The sequence below is a fragment of the Bos javanicus genome, chromosome 19, assembly GCF_032452875.1.
Source record: "Bos javanicus breed banteng chromosome 19, ARS-OSU_banteng_1.0, whole genome shotgun sequence".
NCBI lineage: Eukaryota > Metazoa > Chordata > Mammalia > Artiodactyla > Bovidae > Bos > Bos javanicus.
In genome coordinates, this window is record NC_083886.1 from 15,211,312 (window position 1) to 15,225,392 (window position 14,081).

General features: G+C 41.5%; 1 protein-coding gene across 10 annotated transcripts in view; it reads right to left on the reverse strand.

Annotated features, from left to right (window-relative positions):
- The window catches only part of SYNRG (synergin gamma), an 85,493-nt gene extending 72,900 nt beyond the window's left edge, over positions 1–12,593 (reverse strand). For 4 of the 10 annotated variants that reach the window (XM_061390309.1, XM_061390308.1, XM_061390306.1 and 1 more), the window contains exons 1-3: positions 12,411–12,592; positions 5,186–5,226; positions 1,617–1,738 (exon numbers count right to left, since the gene is read on the reverse strand). In XM_061390309.1, the coding sequence (XP_061246293.1) occupies positions 1,617–1,738; positions 5,186–5,226; positions 12,411–12,487 (240 nt within the window). In that variant the 5' untranslated portion in view covers positions 12,488–12,592. Of the gene's footprint in view, positions 1–1,616; positions 1,739–5,185; positions 5,227–12,410 lie in introns of those variants that run through there. The other 6 variants (XM_061390307.1, XM_061390314.1, XM_061390310.1 and 3 more) reach the window with 4 other exon arrangements.
- Between the last annotated feature and the right edge of the window lie 1,488 nt (positions 12,594–14,081).

Genomic DNA, 14,081 nt, shown 5'->3' on the forward strand with positions numbered 1-14,081 from the left:
ACTCAACATTATTTATAAGTTATATACATGTGCTCTTGTACTAATATATATACAAAACATGCAGAAATAGAAAATTTTAAATAATTAGGTAAAAAAAGAAATATGTGGCACTTAAAATATTAGTAATACAAAATTCTTTTGCTCTGGTTTATTTGTGAATGATTTTTTCCCTCCTTTTTTCTTTCTCCTTCTCCCTTTAAAAAAAATAATATAACACTTTTTTTGAATTCCACCAAAGATTTGACTCCTGGATTCAGTTTACTTGGTTTAAATGGATACCATGGCTGAAGATAGTTTACAAAAATATGGAAATCTAAATGGATATGGATAAAGCCCATTTCTTAGGCTGCACTTATTAAGTCATGATACTATCAATTTCACTCACCAATTCTAAACCAAAACAAAACAATTATTTGCTTTAATCGACACTACCTGTGATCATGACCAGTTACACAGGGATATATGTTCAGCATGACAGCAGGAAAATTCTCTTTAATTCCATTGCAACTCTCAGATTCCCATTTACGTCTCGTTTTACATGTTATTTTCACCCAACCCCTTGTTTTTTTTTTAAATTGAAAACTTACAGAAAACTTGAAAGAACACTAAAACTAAAAACTTGAAATTAACACTTTGCTCTGTTTCTACACATCTATACTTTTTTTTGGTTGAGCCACTTACAGGTAAATTGTAGACATAATTTCCTTTTTTTTAAAATGAAGAGAAAGTAAATACGAGGTTTATCAACTCCAACGAGTAATAGCATCTAGCTAGTATTTAGTAATACTGTTTTGATTCACCATATTTATTTTTTGGTTATCCTCTGTTACAACGAATGAGGTTTTCTATTTACTTAATAACAAAAGACTCCTTTAAGAAGTTTTTAAAACCATAACAAATTAAAAATGTTAATTAAATAATACATGGCAAAAAAAAAAAAGCCCACTCCTGTAATCAAGACAGTGGAGTAGAAGGACGTGTGCTCATCTTCTCCTACAAGAGCACTAAAAATACAAATACCTGCTGAACCACCATTGACAGGAGGATGTTGTAACCCACCAAAAAAAGAATAGCCCATGGCCAAGGACAAAGGAAAAGCCGCAAGTAGGAGGGGCGCAATCACATTAAAATCAAATCCCATACTTGCCAGGTGGGCGACCCACAAACTGGAGAGCGATAATGCCAAAGAAGGTATCGCACTGTTGCAAAGCTTCTAGGCCCCACATCAGACTTCCCAACCTGAGGATCCAGCAAAGGGACAGGGAACCCCCAGGGAATCTGACTCTGGACAGTGGGATTTGATTACAGAACTTCCACAGGACTCGGCAAAACAGAGACTCTCGGAGGGCACAAATAAAACCTTGTGCGCACCAGGACCCAGCGGAAAGGAACAGTGACCCCCCAAGACTGAGCCAGACCTGCCTGGGAGCGTTTGAGGATCTCCCCGTGGAGACGTGGGTTGGGGCAGTGGCATATATTCACTTTATTTCAAAGGAAGCCACCTAAGATGCAGACCACACTTATTTCTAAATATAACATTAAGCTCCGAGTACATAGCTTGGTATGTAGACAATTAACAATAACTTTGTAAACACTGGCTAAGAAGAGGCAAGTACCTGCATAGCAATAGGTCCCTGGGACATCTGAGAACTGTAATTCATCCCTATCATGCCTTGCATGTTAGGCTGCATGACAGAGACCATAGGAAATCCTTGCTGCTGCATCGGCATCAGACCTGCTGAAAAACAAAGATATTGTTAAGGTCGAAAGTAAGCACTTTACTTTCTTAAAACTCTAAGTACCTAAAGGACTTGTTTCTTGGGAAGTGGCAGAGTAGAGAGGAAAAGGCATAGGCTCTGGTGTGAGACAGACTTGCTTTAAATTCCAGGTCCATGAATTTCTTAGCTTTGTGATCTTGGGCAAGCTAACAAAACTTCATCTGTAAAATGAAGATAATACTTGTACAGAATTTTTGCACATACTTAAAAAATACACAACATGACCTATCTGGCCTTCAGGATGACCCCCAGGGATGTCTATCTCTTGGCATTCATGTCCTTGTCCTTCCCTCCCACACTGAATAGGGTTGACCAGTATAAGCAATGGGACGCTGTGGAAACGAGGCTTGTTCTCAGTAACTGTGCAGCTTCATCCTTGTTCTCTGGGATCAGCTGTTGGGAAAGCCACTGCCACATCACGAGAATACTCAAGCAGTCCTATGGAGAATGGAGAATCCATGTGGCAAGAACTGAGACCTACCGCCAAAAGACAGCACAAATTTGCCATCTATGTGAATGAGCCATCTCATCAAACCTTTAGATGACTCCAGTCCTAGCTGACATCTTTACTGCAATCTCCTTGGTCCTGGGCCAGAACCACCCAGTGAGGTTACTCCCAGATACCTGACTCACAGACACAGCGTGGTTTACTATTTTAATAGTAAACTGTTTAAGTTTTGGGGTAATTTTCTATGCAGCAGCAAATAACTAGTAGTTAAGAGTTAATATTAATTAAGCTTCTTTTAATACAAAAGTAGGTTAAGAGCATGAACTTCTGAAGCCAACTAAAAATATCACTTGCTAGGTTTGGGACCTTGGGCAAACTTGCTTAACTTCTTTCTGTACCTCGGTTTCACATTCACAAGACTGTTTAATACCTAATATGCTTAAAGAATTGGTACTTCTCTTTCCTTATATGGTTAATATAACACCACAAAACAGCCATTGGCATGCAAAGTATATAATGGATGAAAGTATGATTTATCATATGGTACCTCCCAAACTTTTCCAAAGAAGTAGTCCCAAGAGGACAATGAAAACTACATTCCTCCAGGGATTTAATAAATACTAAATGTCTACTATATTTTAGGCACAGTTCTAAATACTTGGTATGCAACAGAGAATAAAACAAAATCCCTACATAGCCTGAACACAAATTTCATCCTAATTTTATACTGTACCACAGATCACATCCATGCTAGTTCTAGTATAAGGATTAAAAGAATCAAATTTTGATTAAAAAAATTAAAGGTCTGGTAAAGCGAAGAGTTGACTCATTGGAAAAGACTCTGATGCTTGGAGGGATTGGGGGCAGGAGGAGAAGGGGACAACAGAGGATGAGATGGCTGGATGGCATCACCGACTCGGTGAACATGAGTTTGGTTGGCTCCAGGAGTTGGTGATGGACAGGGAAGCCTGGCATGCTGCGATTCATGGGGTCACAAAGAGTTGGACACGACTGAGTGACTGAACTGACCTGAAAGTCTACCATGTTTATCTAGTGGATTTTGTGTACCTTCAAGGTATTTACAGAGTTTAGTATCAGAAGCATGGATATTACATTTGAGGTAACACTGATCAGTGGCAAGTTATTCACTTATATTAATCATTTATTCAAATATTTGAAGCCCTACTCTAAGTCGGGCACCATTCTAGGTACACAGTTTTGGACAAAGCCAGGTCTTTACTCTCATGGAACTTACACTGTAACTGGGGTAGATAATAAAAAGAAATAAGTGAATATTAGGTGAGGGTAAGGGGTAAGAGAGTCAGGGAGAGAAGTGGCTGCCATTTCACAGTCAGAAGAGGTTTCACCAAAAGGATGGCATTTAAGCAAAGACTTGAAAGAGTAAGGGAGTGAGCCATCATGCACAATGAGAATGCAGAGACTGGATATAGCACAGGAGGATGTTATCCCTCTGATGCCTTTGGAGCTATAGTTTTATTTATTTTCATAATTTTATTTAAGTCCTGAACAGGTAACTCAAAGATATGGCATGACATCTAAAGCCACAGAAGTACAAACAGTTGAAAAACAAGTCTTGTTTCCCTTCTGTCTCCCATTCACTTTGATGGCCACTCTTCTTGTCAGTTCCTTGTATAGGCTTTCAGAAATAACCCATGTGTAATTTAAAGCCTTCAAAAGATCAAAAAGTCCACTCTAACACACCTGCAAATTCCAGAAGAAAAAAATATCAGGCAACCTTGTGGGCTCTATCCTTGTCCTGTTCCTTTGCTTCATATGTAGATTTTTACTTGAAAGTTTATAAAAATGCAAAATTAGGAGCCACAAAAATAAACACAAAATGCTGTGATGTCTTCCTAAACAACAACAGACCTCCAACCACTTGATCCAAATCTAGGACACATCTAATTAGAGAGAGCTTAAATAATGAATAAGCGTGAGCAAGAATACAACTGACCCTTGGAAAAATTTACCTGAAACTCAGCCTCCATCACTGATTATGAATGGAGACACTGACCACCTGCTACTGAGCTGCTCCTTATCATTTATCTCTACTGGTAACCTGGGAGTCTCTGTTTCTGTAGCAGGCCTACCATAACCGGTCAACACTGGCTTTGTGAGAAGGGCCAGTTTTCAGAAAGGCTTGGACTGTGGAGAGGAAGTGGGTACACAGGAGTGGGGGAAGTGAGAAGACAGACAAGCATATTCTTCTGTCAATGTTCTGTCCCAGTGGTACAGAGACATGAGCTGAGATTATACCCCTTCACTACTGTTTCCTTGAAGACAAAGCTAGAATAGATACTGGTGGGCCCTTGTCTGAAACTGAAAGAGAAGGAATATACCTAGCAGAGAAACTGCTAGAAATAAGAGAGACTTAAAATAGTTTAAACAGAAGCAGAATATGTGATAACTTATGTACATGATTATAGTAAGATCAAATTCATATACAGAAAACATAGGCTAAAACAACTAAAGAGGTTCATTTTTTCATTCCATAAGCAGCTATAAAAGACCTGATTATTTCCTATCAGCATGCTGGGTGCTGGAGATACTCATGAGCATAAGGCAGACACAGCCCTTGCCCCACAGAGCTAACAATCTAGAAGACAGGAGAAAGTTGGCATTCAGAGAACTACAATTCATTTCATTGTTGTCACTTGTTTCTTTAATACTCCTGTCTTAAAAGTCTCCTTCATCTCCGAGGTTAAATAACAACCTGCTGATTTGATATTTAAATAAGTTTGGGAGGAATGAGGAATAATTTTTCTTATTCCCCAGATTACCCAATTTTTGAGAAATTCTAGGAGTAAGCTGTCAGGTTCAAGACAACAAGAAAATTTGACTCTATTTGGCAGCAACAGAACTTTTTTTACTCATTTAATCCCCAAGTTCAGAAACAAATAGTGAAAAATGAAAGCTGACAACATAAACGTTCACATACCTTGAGGGGGTCTTAATCCACTGGCAACTGGAAACATGAAGCTGAAAACAGAACAAAGATACATCAGGACTGGGACTTCCCTGGTGGTCCAGTGGCTGAGAATCTGCCTTGCAATGCACGGGATGCGGGTTTGATCCCTGGCTGCAGAACAAAGACCCCACACGCCTAGGGGCAACTAAGCCTGCCTATCCCAGCTACTGAACCAGCATGTCGCAACCGAGACTCGATGCAGCCAAATAAATAATATTTTTTAAAAATATATGAGGATCTTCCTAGTGCAAAGATTTCAGATAAAACGTAACATTTTACATAAGTAAAACTGTAACCAGGGCCCTGGTATCTGTTCCACGGTATAATAAAGTATTGAATTATCCACCATCAAAACAGGTTGAGCATCCATAGTATGCATGACAGTCAGCAGGTTAGCCAAGGGGGAAAATTTTGAACCAGAAGAGATAAGACTTTGAAACTGATCCTGCTTCTGTCGCTGTGTGACTCCCCTGGATTCCGATCTCTCCATCCATAAAATGAGAGGGCTGGATTAGATTCAATTCAGTGAACATTTATTGGGTGCCTATTACACAAAAGGCCTGAATGAGCTCAGGCTTGCTGAAGACACAGATGCAGGCAAATAACTTTTAACATAGGATAGACTGTACTAGGGCCTGTGAGAGGGCCAGAATACTAACAGAAATGAGAAGAAAACAGACTAATTGGATGGGTTAAATCTTGGGAACGTTTCTGGAGGTACCTCTCGAGCTGTATCGTAAAAGAAAGGCACACTATACAGCAAGTTTGAACAGAAGTTCAGAGGCCAAATCTGAAGCGCGTTCAGAAAAATGATTTAAGGCTGAATACAAGACACAGGATTGGAAAAGTAAGCAGACTGGAGAAGGCCTTTAAAATGTCTGATTTTGAAGAGTACATAAAGTCATATTTTTAAGAATTGTGGTAAAATATACATAATATAAAACTTTACCATTTTAAGCATTTTTAAGTGTATAGTTCAATGGCATTACGATGTTGTACAACCACCACCAAGATCCATTTCCACAACTTTTTCACCATCACAAACAGAAACTCTGTAGCCATTAAACAATAACTCCCCATTACTCTCTCCCCCCATCAACCCCTGGTAACCACTATTCTACTTTCTGGTTTGATGAATTTGTCTAATCTAGCACCTTAGATGGAACCATACAGTACTAGTCCTTTTGCATCTGGCTTGTTTCACTTAGCATAACATTTTCAGGTTCATCGAGTTGTAGCACGTGTCAGAATTTCATTCCCTTTTATGGCTGAGTAATATTCCATTGTTTGTACTTACCACATGTTGCTTATCCAACTCATCTGTTGATGGACAGTGGGTTGGCTGTTGTGAATAATGCTGTTATGAACATTGATGTACGAGTATTTCTTGGAGTCCCTCTTTCAATTCTTTTGGGTCTCTCCCTAGGAGTGGAGTTGCTGGGCCACATAGTAATTCTCTGGTTACTTTTTGAAAAACTACTTGTTTTCCACAGCAGCTGTGCCATTTTACATTCCCAATGGACCAGGTGGAGGTTCCACATCCTCCACCAACACTTATTTTCTGGATTTTTGTTTGTTTATGATAGTTATCCTAATGAGTGTGAAGGACTACCTCATTGTGATTTGGATGTACATCACCCTGATGTCAGAGGTTCTCAGCAGAGAAATGATCAGGAATGTGCTGTACATTTCTCTGGTAATGGGGTATGCAGAGAAGACCTGAAGTAAGAAGAAATAGCTAAAGAAACTATTAAAGTAATCTTAATAAGAAAGGGGCCATAACCAGAGTAGGAGGAATGGAAAAGAAGAGATGAATGAAAGTTATTTAAAAGGAAGAATCAACAGGACTTAGCAACTACCGGATGGACAAACAGTATTGAAAAAGCTGAAAGAACTGAAGATGCCTCTGAAATTTGGGGCCTGAGTGACTACAAGGATGGTGATGCTGTTCACTGCAGACAGGAACCCAATGTTAGCAGGTGTGGGGAGCAAGGTGCTAGGAAGGTGTCCACAGGGAGCATTCTAACAGGCAATCAGAGAAGTTATACCAGAGCAAGAGAAGGGTCTGCGTCAATCTAGCTAGGTTCTTTTCTTTATGTTTTGGCCACACTTTGTGGCATGTGGGATCTTAGTTCTCTGACTAGGAATCAAATCCGTGCTCCCTGAAGTGGAAGTACAGAGTCCAATGATTAAGTAGGAAGTCCCCTAGGCTCTTTTAAATAAAGGTAAAAAGAGAAAAAAATATAAGGTCTGGTTGTGGATGAAGGAGTCAAGGGGATGTGTATACATAGTTAGAAGACAACAAAAGGCAACCCTGGAGAATTCTTAGTGAAAACTGTGTAGGGAATGGCCACTGAGAACCAAGGAAATTGATTATAGCTGAAAGTTATAACTGGGGTAGGACCACATTTAAGGAAGGAGTTACCAGTGTCTCATGCTATAGAGAAGTTGATAAGAATGGGGGTTAATAAATAAAGACTGCTGTTTTTAAAAATGATGATCTTTGAGTGAGCAGTTTCATCACAGGATACAGGAGCTGCAGAGATCAAGATTTAGGATACAAAAGATATAATTAGAGACTGAGAAACAAGGTTTTTGAGAGGATAGGATTAACACAGCAAAAGGATGAAGGACTTCTTTCTCTGAGACCAGAGGGAAAGAAAATGGGACAAATACAGAAGAAGAAAAAATCTGAGTGGGAAAAGTCCTTAAATCTGGAAGATAAGAACCTGAAGGGGATTTCTGAGCGTCTTTCTAGGCACATAGTGAGATCCAGGAATATTATGCCAAATTTAAGTGTCTTTGCATTTTTTTATTGCACAACACCCCCCTTGACCAGGAAAAGGCCTAAAACCCAAACTGCAGAGTCTTATAACTTTAAAATACTTTGATCAAGAACTTTTTTGGTAAGGTGGTTTACAAATTTCTAGTTGGACAGCTATTGGTTACATGTCATTTACAGCCTTATAGAGGATCTGAAACACTCACAAATCCTGCTGACAAGTGGGCCTGCACCCAAAGAGAGGCCTGAACAGTGAACAGCTTTTCTGAACAGCACACAAAATTTATTAGCTAAGCAATGTGTTAACTGGATAACATGTTTAAACTGCAAGTTGAAATTTCGTAGGACTCAGTTTTTTTTAAAGTTAATCACACACTAAGATTTATAAACTGAGGAGCAATGCATTTAAGTAGTCAACATGTTGAGACTTCAAAATCAGTTTTAAAGATTATAGACCTATAAAGGTTACTTTGAAAACATACACAAAAACTAAATTAAGGGTATTACTAGATAAAGAAGACGTAGTACATAATTACAATGGAATATCACTTGGCAATAAAAGGGAACAGAACTGGGTCATTTGGAGAGACCTGAATGGCCCTAGAGACTGTCACACAGAGTAAAGTCAGTCAGAAAGAGAAAAACAAATATCGTATATTAATGCATATATGTGGAATCTAGGAAAACAATACAGATGATCTTATTTGCCAAACAGAAATAGAGACACAGGCATAGAGAACAAAGGTATGAAGCCCAAGGGGGAGAAGGGGAGCGGTGGAGGAATTGAGAGATAAGGATGACGTATCTACACTACTGATACTATACACTATATACATACTACATATCTATGAGAACCTGCTGCCTAGTTCAGGGAGCCCTGTTCAGTACTCTGTGGTGACCTAAATAGGACAGAAATCCAAGAAAGACAGGGCATATGTATATGTATAGCTGATTCACTTTGCCGTACAATAGAAACTGACATAAAACTGTAAAGCAACTACATTTTAACAAAAATTAATAAAAATAAGAATATTATCGACAAACATGACTTACTCCAATAATTATACAACAACCCAAACTACCTACTGACCTATGTACCACTCATAAGACTCTCTGAAATGTTTAGACCACTAACAGCCACCGTACTTAAAGACTGGTAAGATACTGATAAAGACAGCAAAAGCTTGGCCAAAAACTGGGCAGCAAGATGACAAGCAATTTGACTTCAAAGATGAAACCACTGTGCGTCACTTGTGTCCTGGTATGAAAGCGGCACTGTGAGCTCTATTCGTCACATGCCTATCTCATTCATCCACTTTCAGCTATCTTCGTGACTAACCCAGATCAGCCTTTCCTTCTCTCTGAAGCCTGGACACAACAAGACCTCCCAATGGATCTCCCCACCGGCAGACGCTATGGCTTCTAATGCAGTTCATGTAGCACAGGTGAGGCGCATCTCCCTAAAGGACCATTTGATAAGGCTGCATGTGTGCATGCTAAGTCGCTTCAGTCATGTCTGACTCTGTAAGACCCCATGGACTGTAGCCCTCCAGGCTCCTCTGTCCATGGGATTCTCCAGGCAAGAATACTGGAGTGGGTTGCATGCCCTCCTGCAGGGGATCTTCCCAACCCAGGGATCGAACCCACGTCTCTTACATCTCCTGTGCTGCCAGGCGGGTTCTTTACCACTACCGCCACCTGGGAATCCCTTGATAAGGCTGCTCCTGGGATTAAAACAGTGTAGTGATTCCTCCTTAAATCAAATTTCCTTAGTTTATATATTCAAGGCCCGCTCCAGTTGGACCAGAATTCTTTCAGTTTTCTCTCACAACTCTTCTCTCCCACTCAGTGCCACAGTCCACCATCCAGCCTACCTGCTGTCCCCTACTGTTCACTAGGCCTTCCCATCTCCATGACAATCTCTTGACCCTTTCCTCTTCCTCAAAATGAAAGAAAGAGAAATTGCTCAGTCCTGTCCAACTCTTTGCGACCCTGTGGACTGTAGCCCACCAGGCTCCTTCGTCCATGGCATTCTCCAGGCAAGGATACTGGAGCGGGTTGCCATTTCCTTCTCCAGGGGATCTTCCGGATCCAGGGATCAAACCCAGGTCTCTCGCATTGCAGGCAGCTTTAACCTCTGAGCCACCAGGGCAGACCCCTCCTCAAAGTGAGGCCCAGCTGAAATAGCTCTTGTTTGCCTCCAATGATGCTTGAATCCACAAATATTTATAGAATGTTTTCTGTGTGTACAATGTACTATACTGTGGAAGATAAAAAGATGAGGAGGCCCTTAAGGAGCTTATAAATGCAGGAAATGGACGTGCTTACTAATGATACTATCCCAGAAGGATACAGACTAACCAAGATTTTTCAACTTTTTTTTTTTCCCTAGTACACTTGACTTAAAAAATGCTTTTTTACTTCTCATCTCTTGGACAAATTTTGCCCTTTACACAACTCTACAATTTTTTCCAAGTAGCCCATTCAGGATACCAGTCAAAAGTAGGCTAACATTAGTAAAGGTGGAAAATGCCAGTGCTTTTTGCTTCGCCTCTTAGCACACAGACAAGTACCTAAGAAATACAGTAAATTATGGTTAATGTATTTCCTCTATTAAAAGCTGAGAGAGACCACCTGGTTCTTTTTCTTTTTCCCTAAAATATACTTAGGTTGCAGCCATAACGTTAGCTTCTTCAGCCCTCACCACTGGTCTCTAAAAACTGTCCACTTTTTAAATTAAGCATAGTTTCTCAGCCTCGGAAAATCTCCAATGCAGGGAATACTTACCACACATTTTTCAATATAAAATTGAGTTATTCTCTCATATATCCTCTAGTTTAATAATGCAACATTACTACAACCAAATTTTAAATAGAAAACAAAAATTTTAAAGTTCTAATTTCTATCACAATTCAGGCCATATTTAGGAAAAAAAAAAATTGTGCTCATGTTAAACTACTACAGACTAAAGGAAACGATCCACTCAACTTTCTACACCAAAGATGCCTTCATCTGTTTTGAAAACAAAACAAAAACAAACCCCAAATGAAAAACATCCCCCTCAAAAAAAAAACAACAAAAAACCCCCAAACCTGTGTCTAGAATGCCAAATTCTTTTAAGTTTATATTTCCCCAGAACTTGGTGCCATGATTCATCATATACTTGATCAAATTAATGCCCCTCAAAAAATGTCCTGATGTTCAGAAAAGAGATTTACGTATTTGTCTTCTCCAGCCAGTAATGACTTATGCTAAAACAACAACAAAAAATATGCTGAAAAACTAATGCAACAGTGAAAATCTGAAAACAAAAGGGAAAAAAGCAGTCTTAAATCTAAAGGTGTAGAGAAAATGAAAGATGGAGTCACACACAGGTGGTTTATTTAACAGCAACTGCTTATTTTTTCTGGCACATATATATATGTATATTACAAGCACCTGCAGGAGGTGATGACTTTAAAGACTTCACACTGTGGTATTCATGACTCCAAAATTAAAACCCTGCATATCAAAAAACTAACACTTGGTTTTCCAAAAATAATTTGGGATGCTTAAGATAAAGAACTAAATTTATCTCCAAATGTGTATGAACCTCGGGTCGGCTAGCAAAACAAAGTCAGACTAGGTCATTAACAGAAGTGGGATATAAACTTCACAGAATCAAGCATTTCCTCAAATGGTAAACTTGCCAGGTGGCACTCATTCATTTCTTTTATCCTTCTGGATATGGGAAGCACTGGCGATTAGCAGCTGAAATATGACAGAGAAAGCAAATTTGTTTAAGGATTAAGTAAAAGTCTGGAAGCTTTGTCCTGATAACTGCCTATGTGCTGTTCAACAGTGAATTAGTGTTTATTGAGGAGACAGGTGTTAGGAATTACCTCTACAAGAGCTCTTTAGCAAATGCAAAGGTCTTCCGGTTTTCCTGTTTCTGGTATGTTAAGGAAGTAAAAGGACAAGACGGTGAAAGACGAAGTGTGCGAAGAGACACACACACATATATCTTGGAAACACCTGTCCAGCTCTGTGAAAAGATCTTTCCGAGCCCCTGGTGAAGCCCTGGGAAAGGGAAGTCTTTGGCAGCTTCAGATACAGCCGGGCTAGAAGCGAGGCGTCGAGGTCCCTTGACCCACCCGGCCGGCTGCCAACCGCGCCAAAAGGACCCTCGCCTCCTCCCCGTCTCCTCCCCGCTCGGCCCCAGAGCACCCGAGTGTAGAGGACAGGAGTCCGGCGCCCAGGCTCCATCCGCCCCTTCGGCCCCGGTTACCGGAGAACGACCCTTCTCCTGCAGCCCTAGTTTCCAGGGAACAGGGGTCGGCGCGGGCGAAAACCGCCATAACCGCCGACCACCCGTCGCCGGTGCGGGGCCCCTGCGTCGGCTGGGCGCGTCCTGGTCCAGCTCCTCACACCCACCTGCCTCCCCCGGTGGCCCCTGTGCCGGCTCCCGCGGCCCCGCCGCCGCCAGCTCCACTTCCCGGCCGCAGCGCCATCTTGCTCCGGGCCCGCCGCCGCCACCTTCCCAGCAGCTGTCAGCTCCCGACAGCCACTTCCGGGGCGAACGCCAGGCCCCACCTTGCCGCGGCCTAGGGCGACAGGGCGGGGCCGCGGGCCCACGTGACCCTCAGCGCCTGGGGGAGGGGCCGCGCCACCTCGTCACGTGACCCGGCCGCCGAAGAGGGGACTCCGGGTGCAATTCTGGTTCGGGGAGACTGGCGGGGCGGTCTGGGCCCAGTTTTAAGGGAGCTGATTCGTTCTCTGGGAAGACTTTGTGGAGGACACAGCTGTCCGAGTTGCAGGGAGTCGTCGTTCCTGCGTTTGAAAAACCATAATCTTGGTTAATGGAAATAGAACGAGTCCAGTTTGAAAAACTGGATGGTGGGTACACGGGTGTTCTTTAATTGCTACTTTTTACACAAAGGATAGATGGAGCCTGAATGCCCCTTTGATAGCTTCACAACGTCCATTAGTGATGAGCTCTACTTTTCCCCTGCAACTTGGAAGATTTTTTTTTGGCACCTGTCCTAGAAGCTGAAGCTGTTGAGTCACCTGGTTTCCGCGTTTTTCTTTTACTTACAATCAGGGCCAAAACGGTGGTGCATGGGAAGGTTGATTGCACCTAACCTATCTGGGCATATTTTTACTGTGATTGTTTTCCTTGTCAAACTACTGTAAGAAAATGTAAAAGTTGAATGTAAACTTTTTCAAGCCTTGAGGTAGCGTTTGCTTATTAGCAAGTAACGGGTTTGTCGGGTTGAAGGAATTACAAGTTGGAATCAAGATTGCGGGTGGGGATATCGACAACCTCACATATGCAAATGATTGACAAAGTGAAGAAAAACTAGAGCCTCTTGATGAGGGCGAAAGAGGAGTGAAAAAGCTGGCTTGAAACTCAACATGAAAACAACTAAGGTCAGAACATCCAGCCCCATCACTTCAGGGCAAACAGAAGGGGAAAAGGGGAAAGTGACAGATTTTATTTTCTTGGGCTCCAAAATCACTACGGACAGTGCAGAAGGTAGCGGCAGTCATGAAATTAAAGGACGCTTGCTGCTTGGAAGGAAATCTATGACAAACATAGACAGTGTAAAAAGCAGAGACTTCACTTTGCCGACAAAGGTTAGTGTACTCAAAGCTGTCGTTTTTCAAATAGTCATGTACGGGTGTGAGTTGGACTATAAAGAAGGCTGAGCACCGAAGAAGTGATTCGTTGCAAGTGTGGTCCTGGAGAACTCTTCAGAGTCCCTTGGCTGTAAGATCAAACTAGTCAATCCCCAAGGAAATCAATCCTGAATATTCATTGGAAAGACTAATGCTAAAGCTCCAATACTTTGGCTCCCTGATGCGAAGAGCTGAGTCATTGCAAAAGGCTCTGCAGCTGGGAAAGAGTAAAGGCAAAGGGAGACGGGGGCAGCGGAGGATGAGATGATTAGACAGCATCACCCAATGGACACCAATCTGAGCAAACTCTGGGAGATAGTGGAGGACAGGGGAGCCTGGCATGCTGCAGTCCTTGGGATTGCAGAATCAGACACACTTAGCCACTGAACAAGTAATATTATAGTTAGCTTTATCTTTTACTCTTGC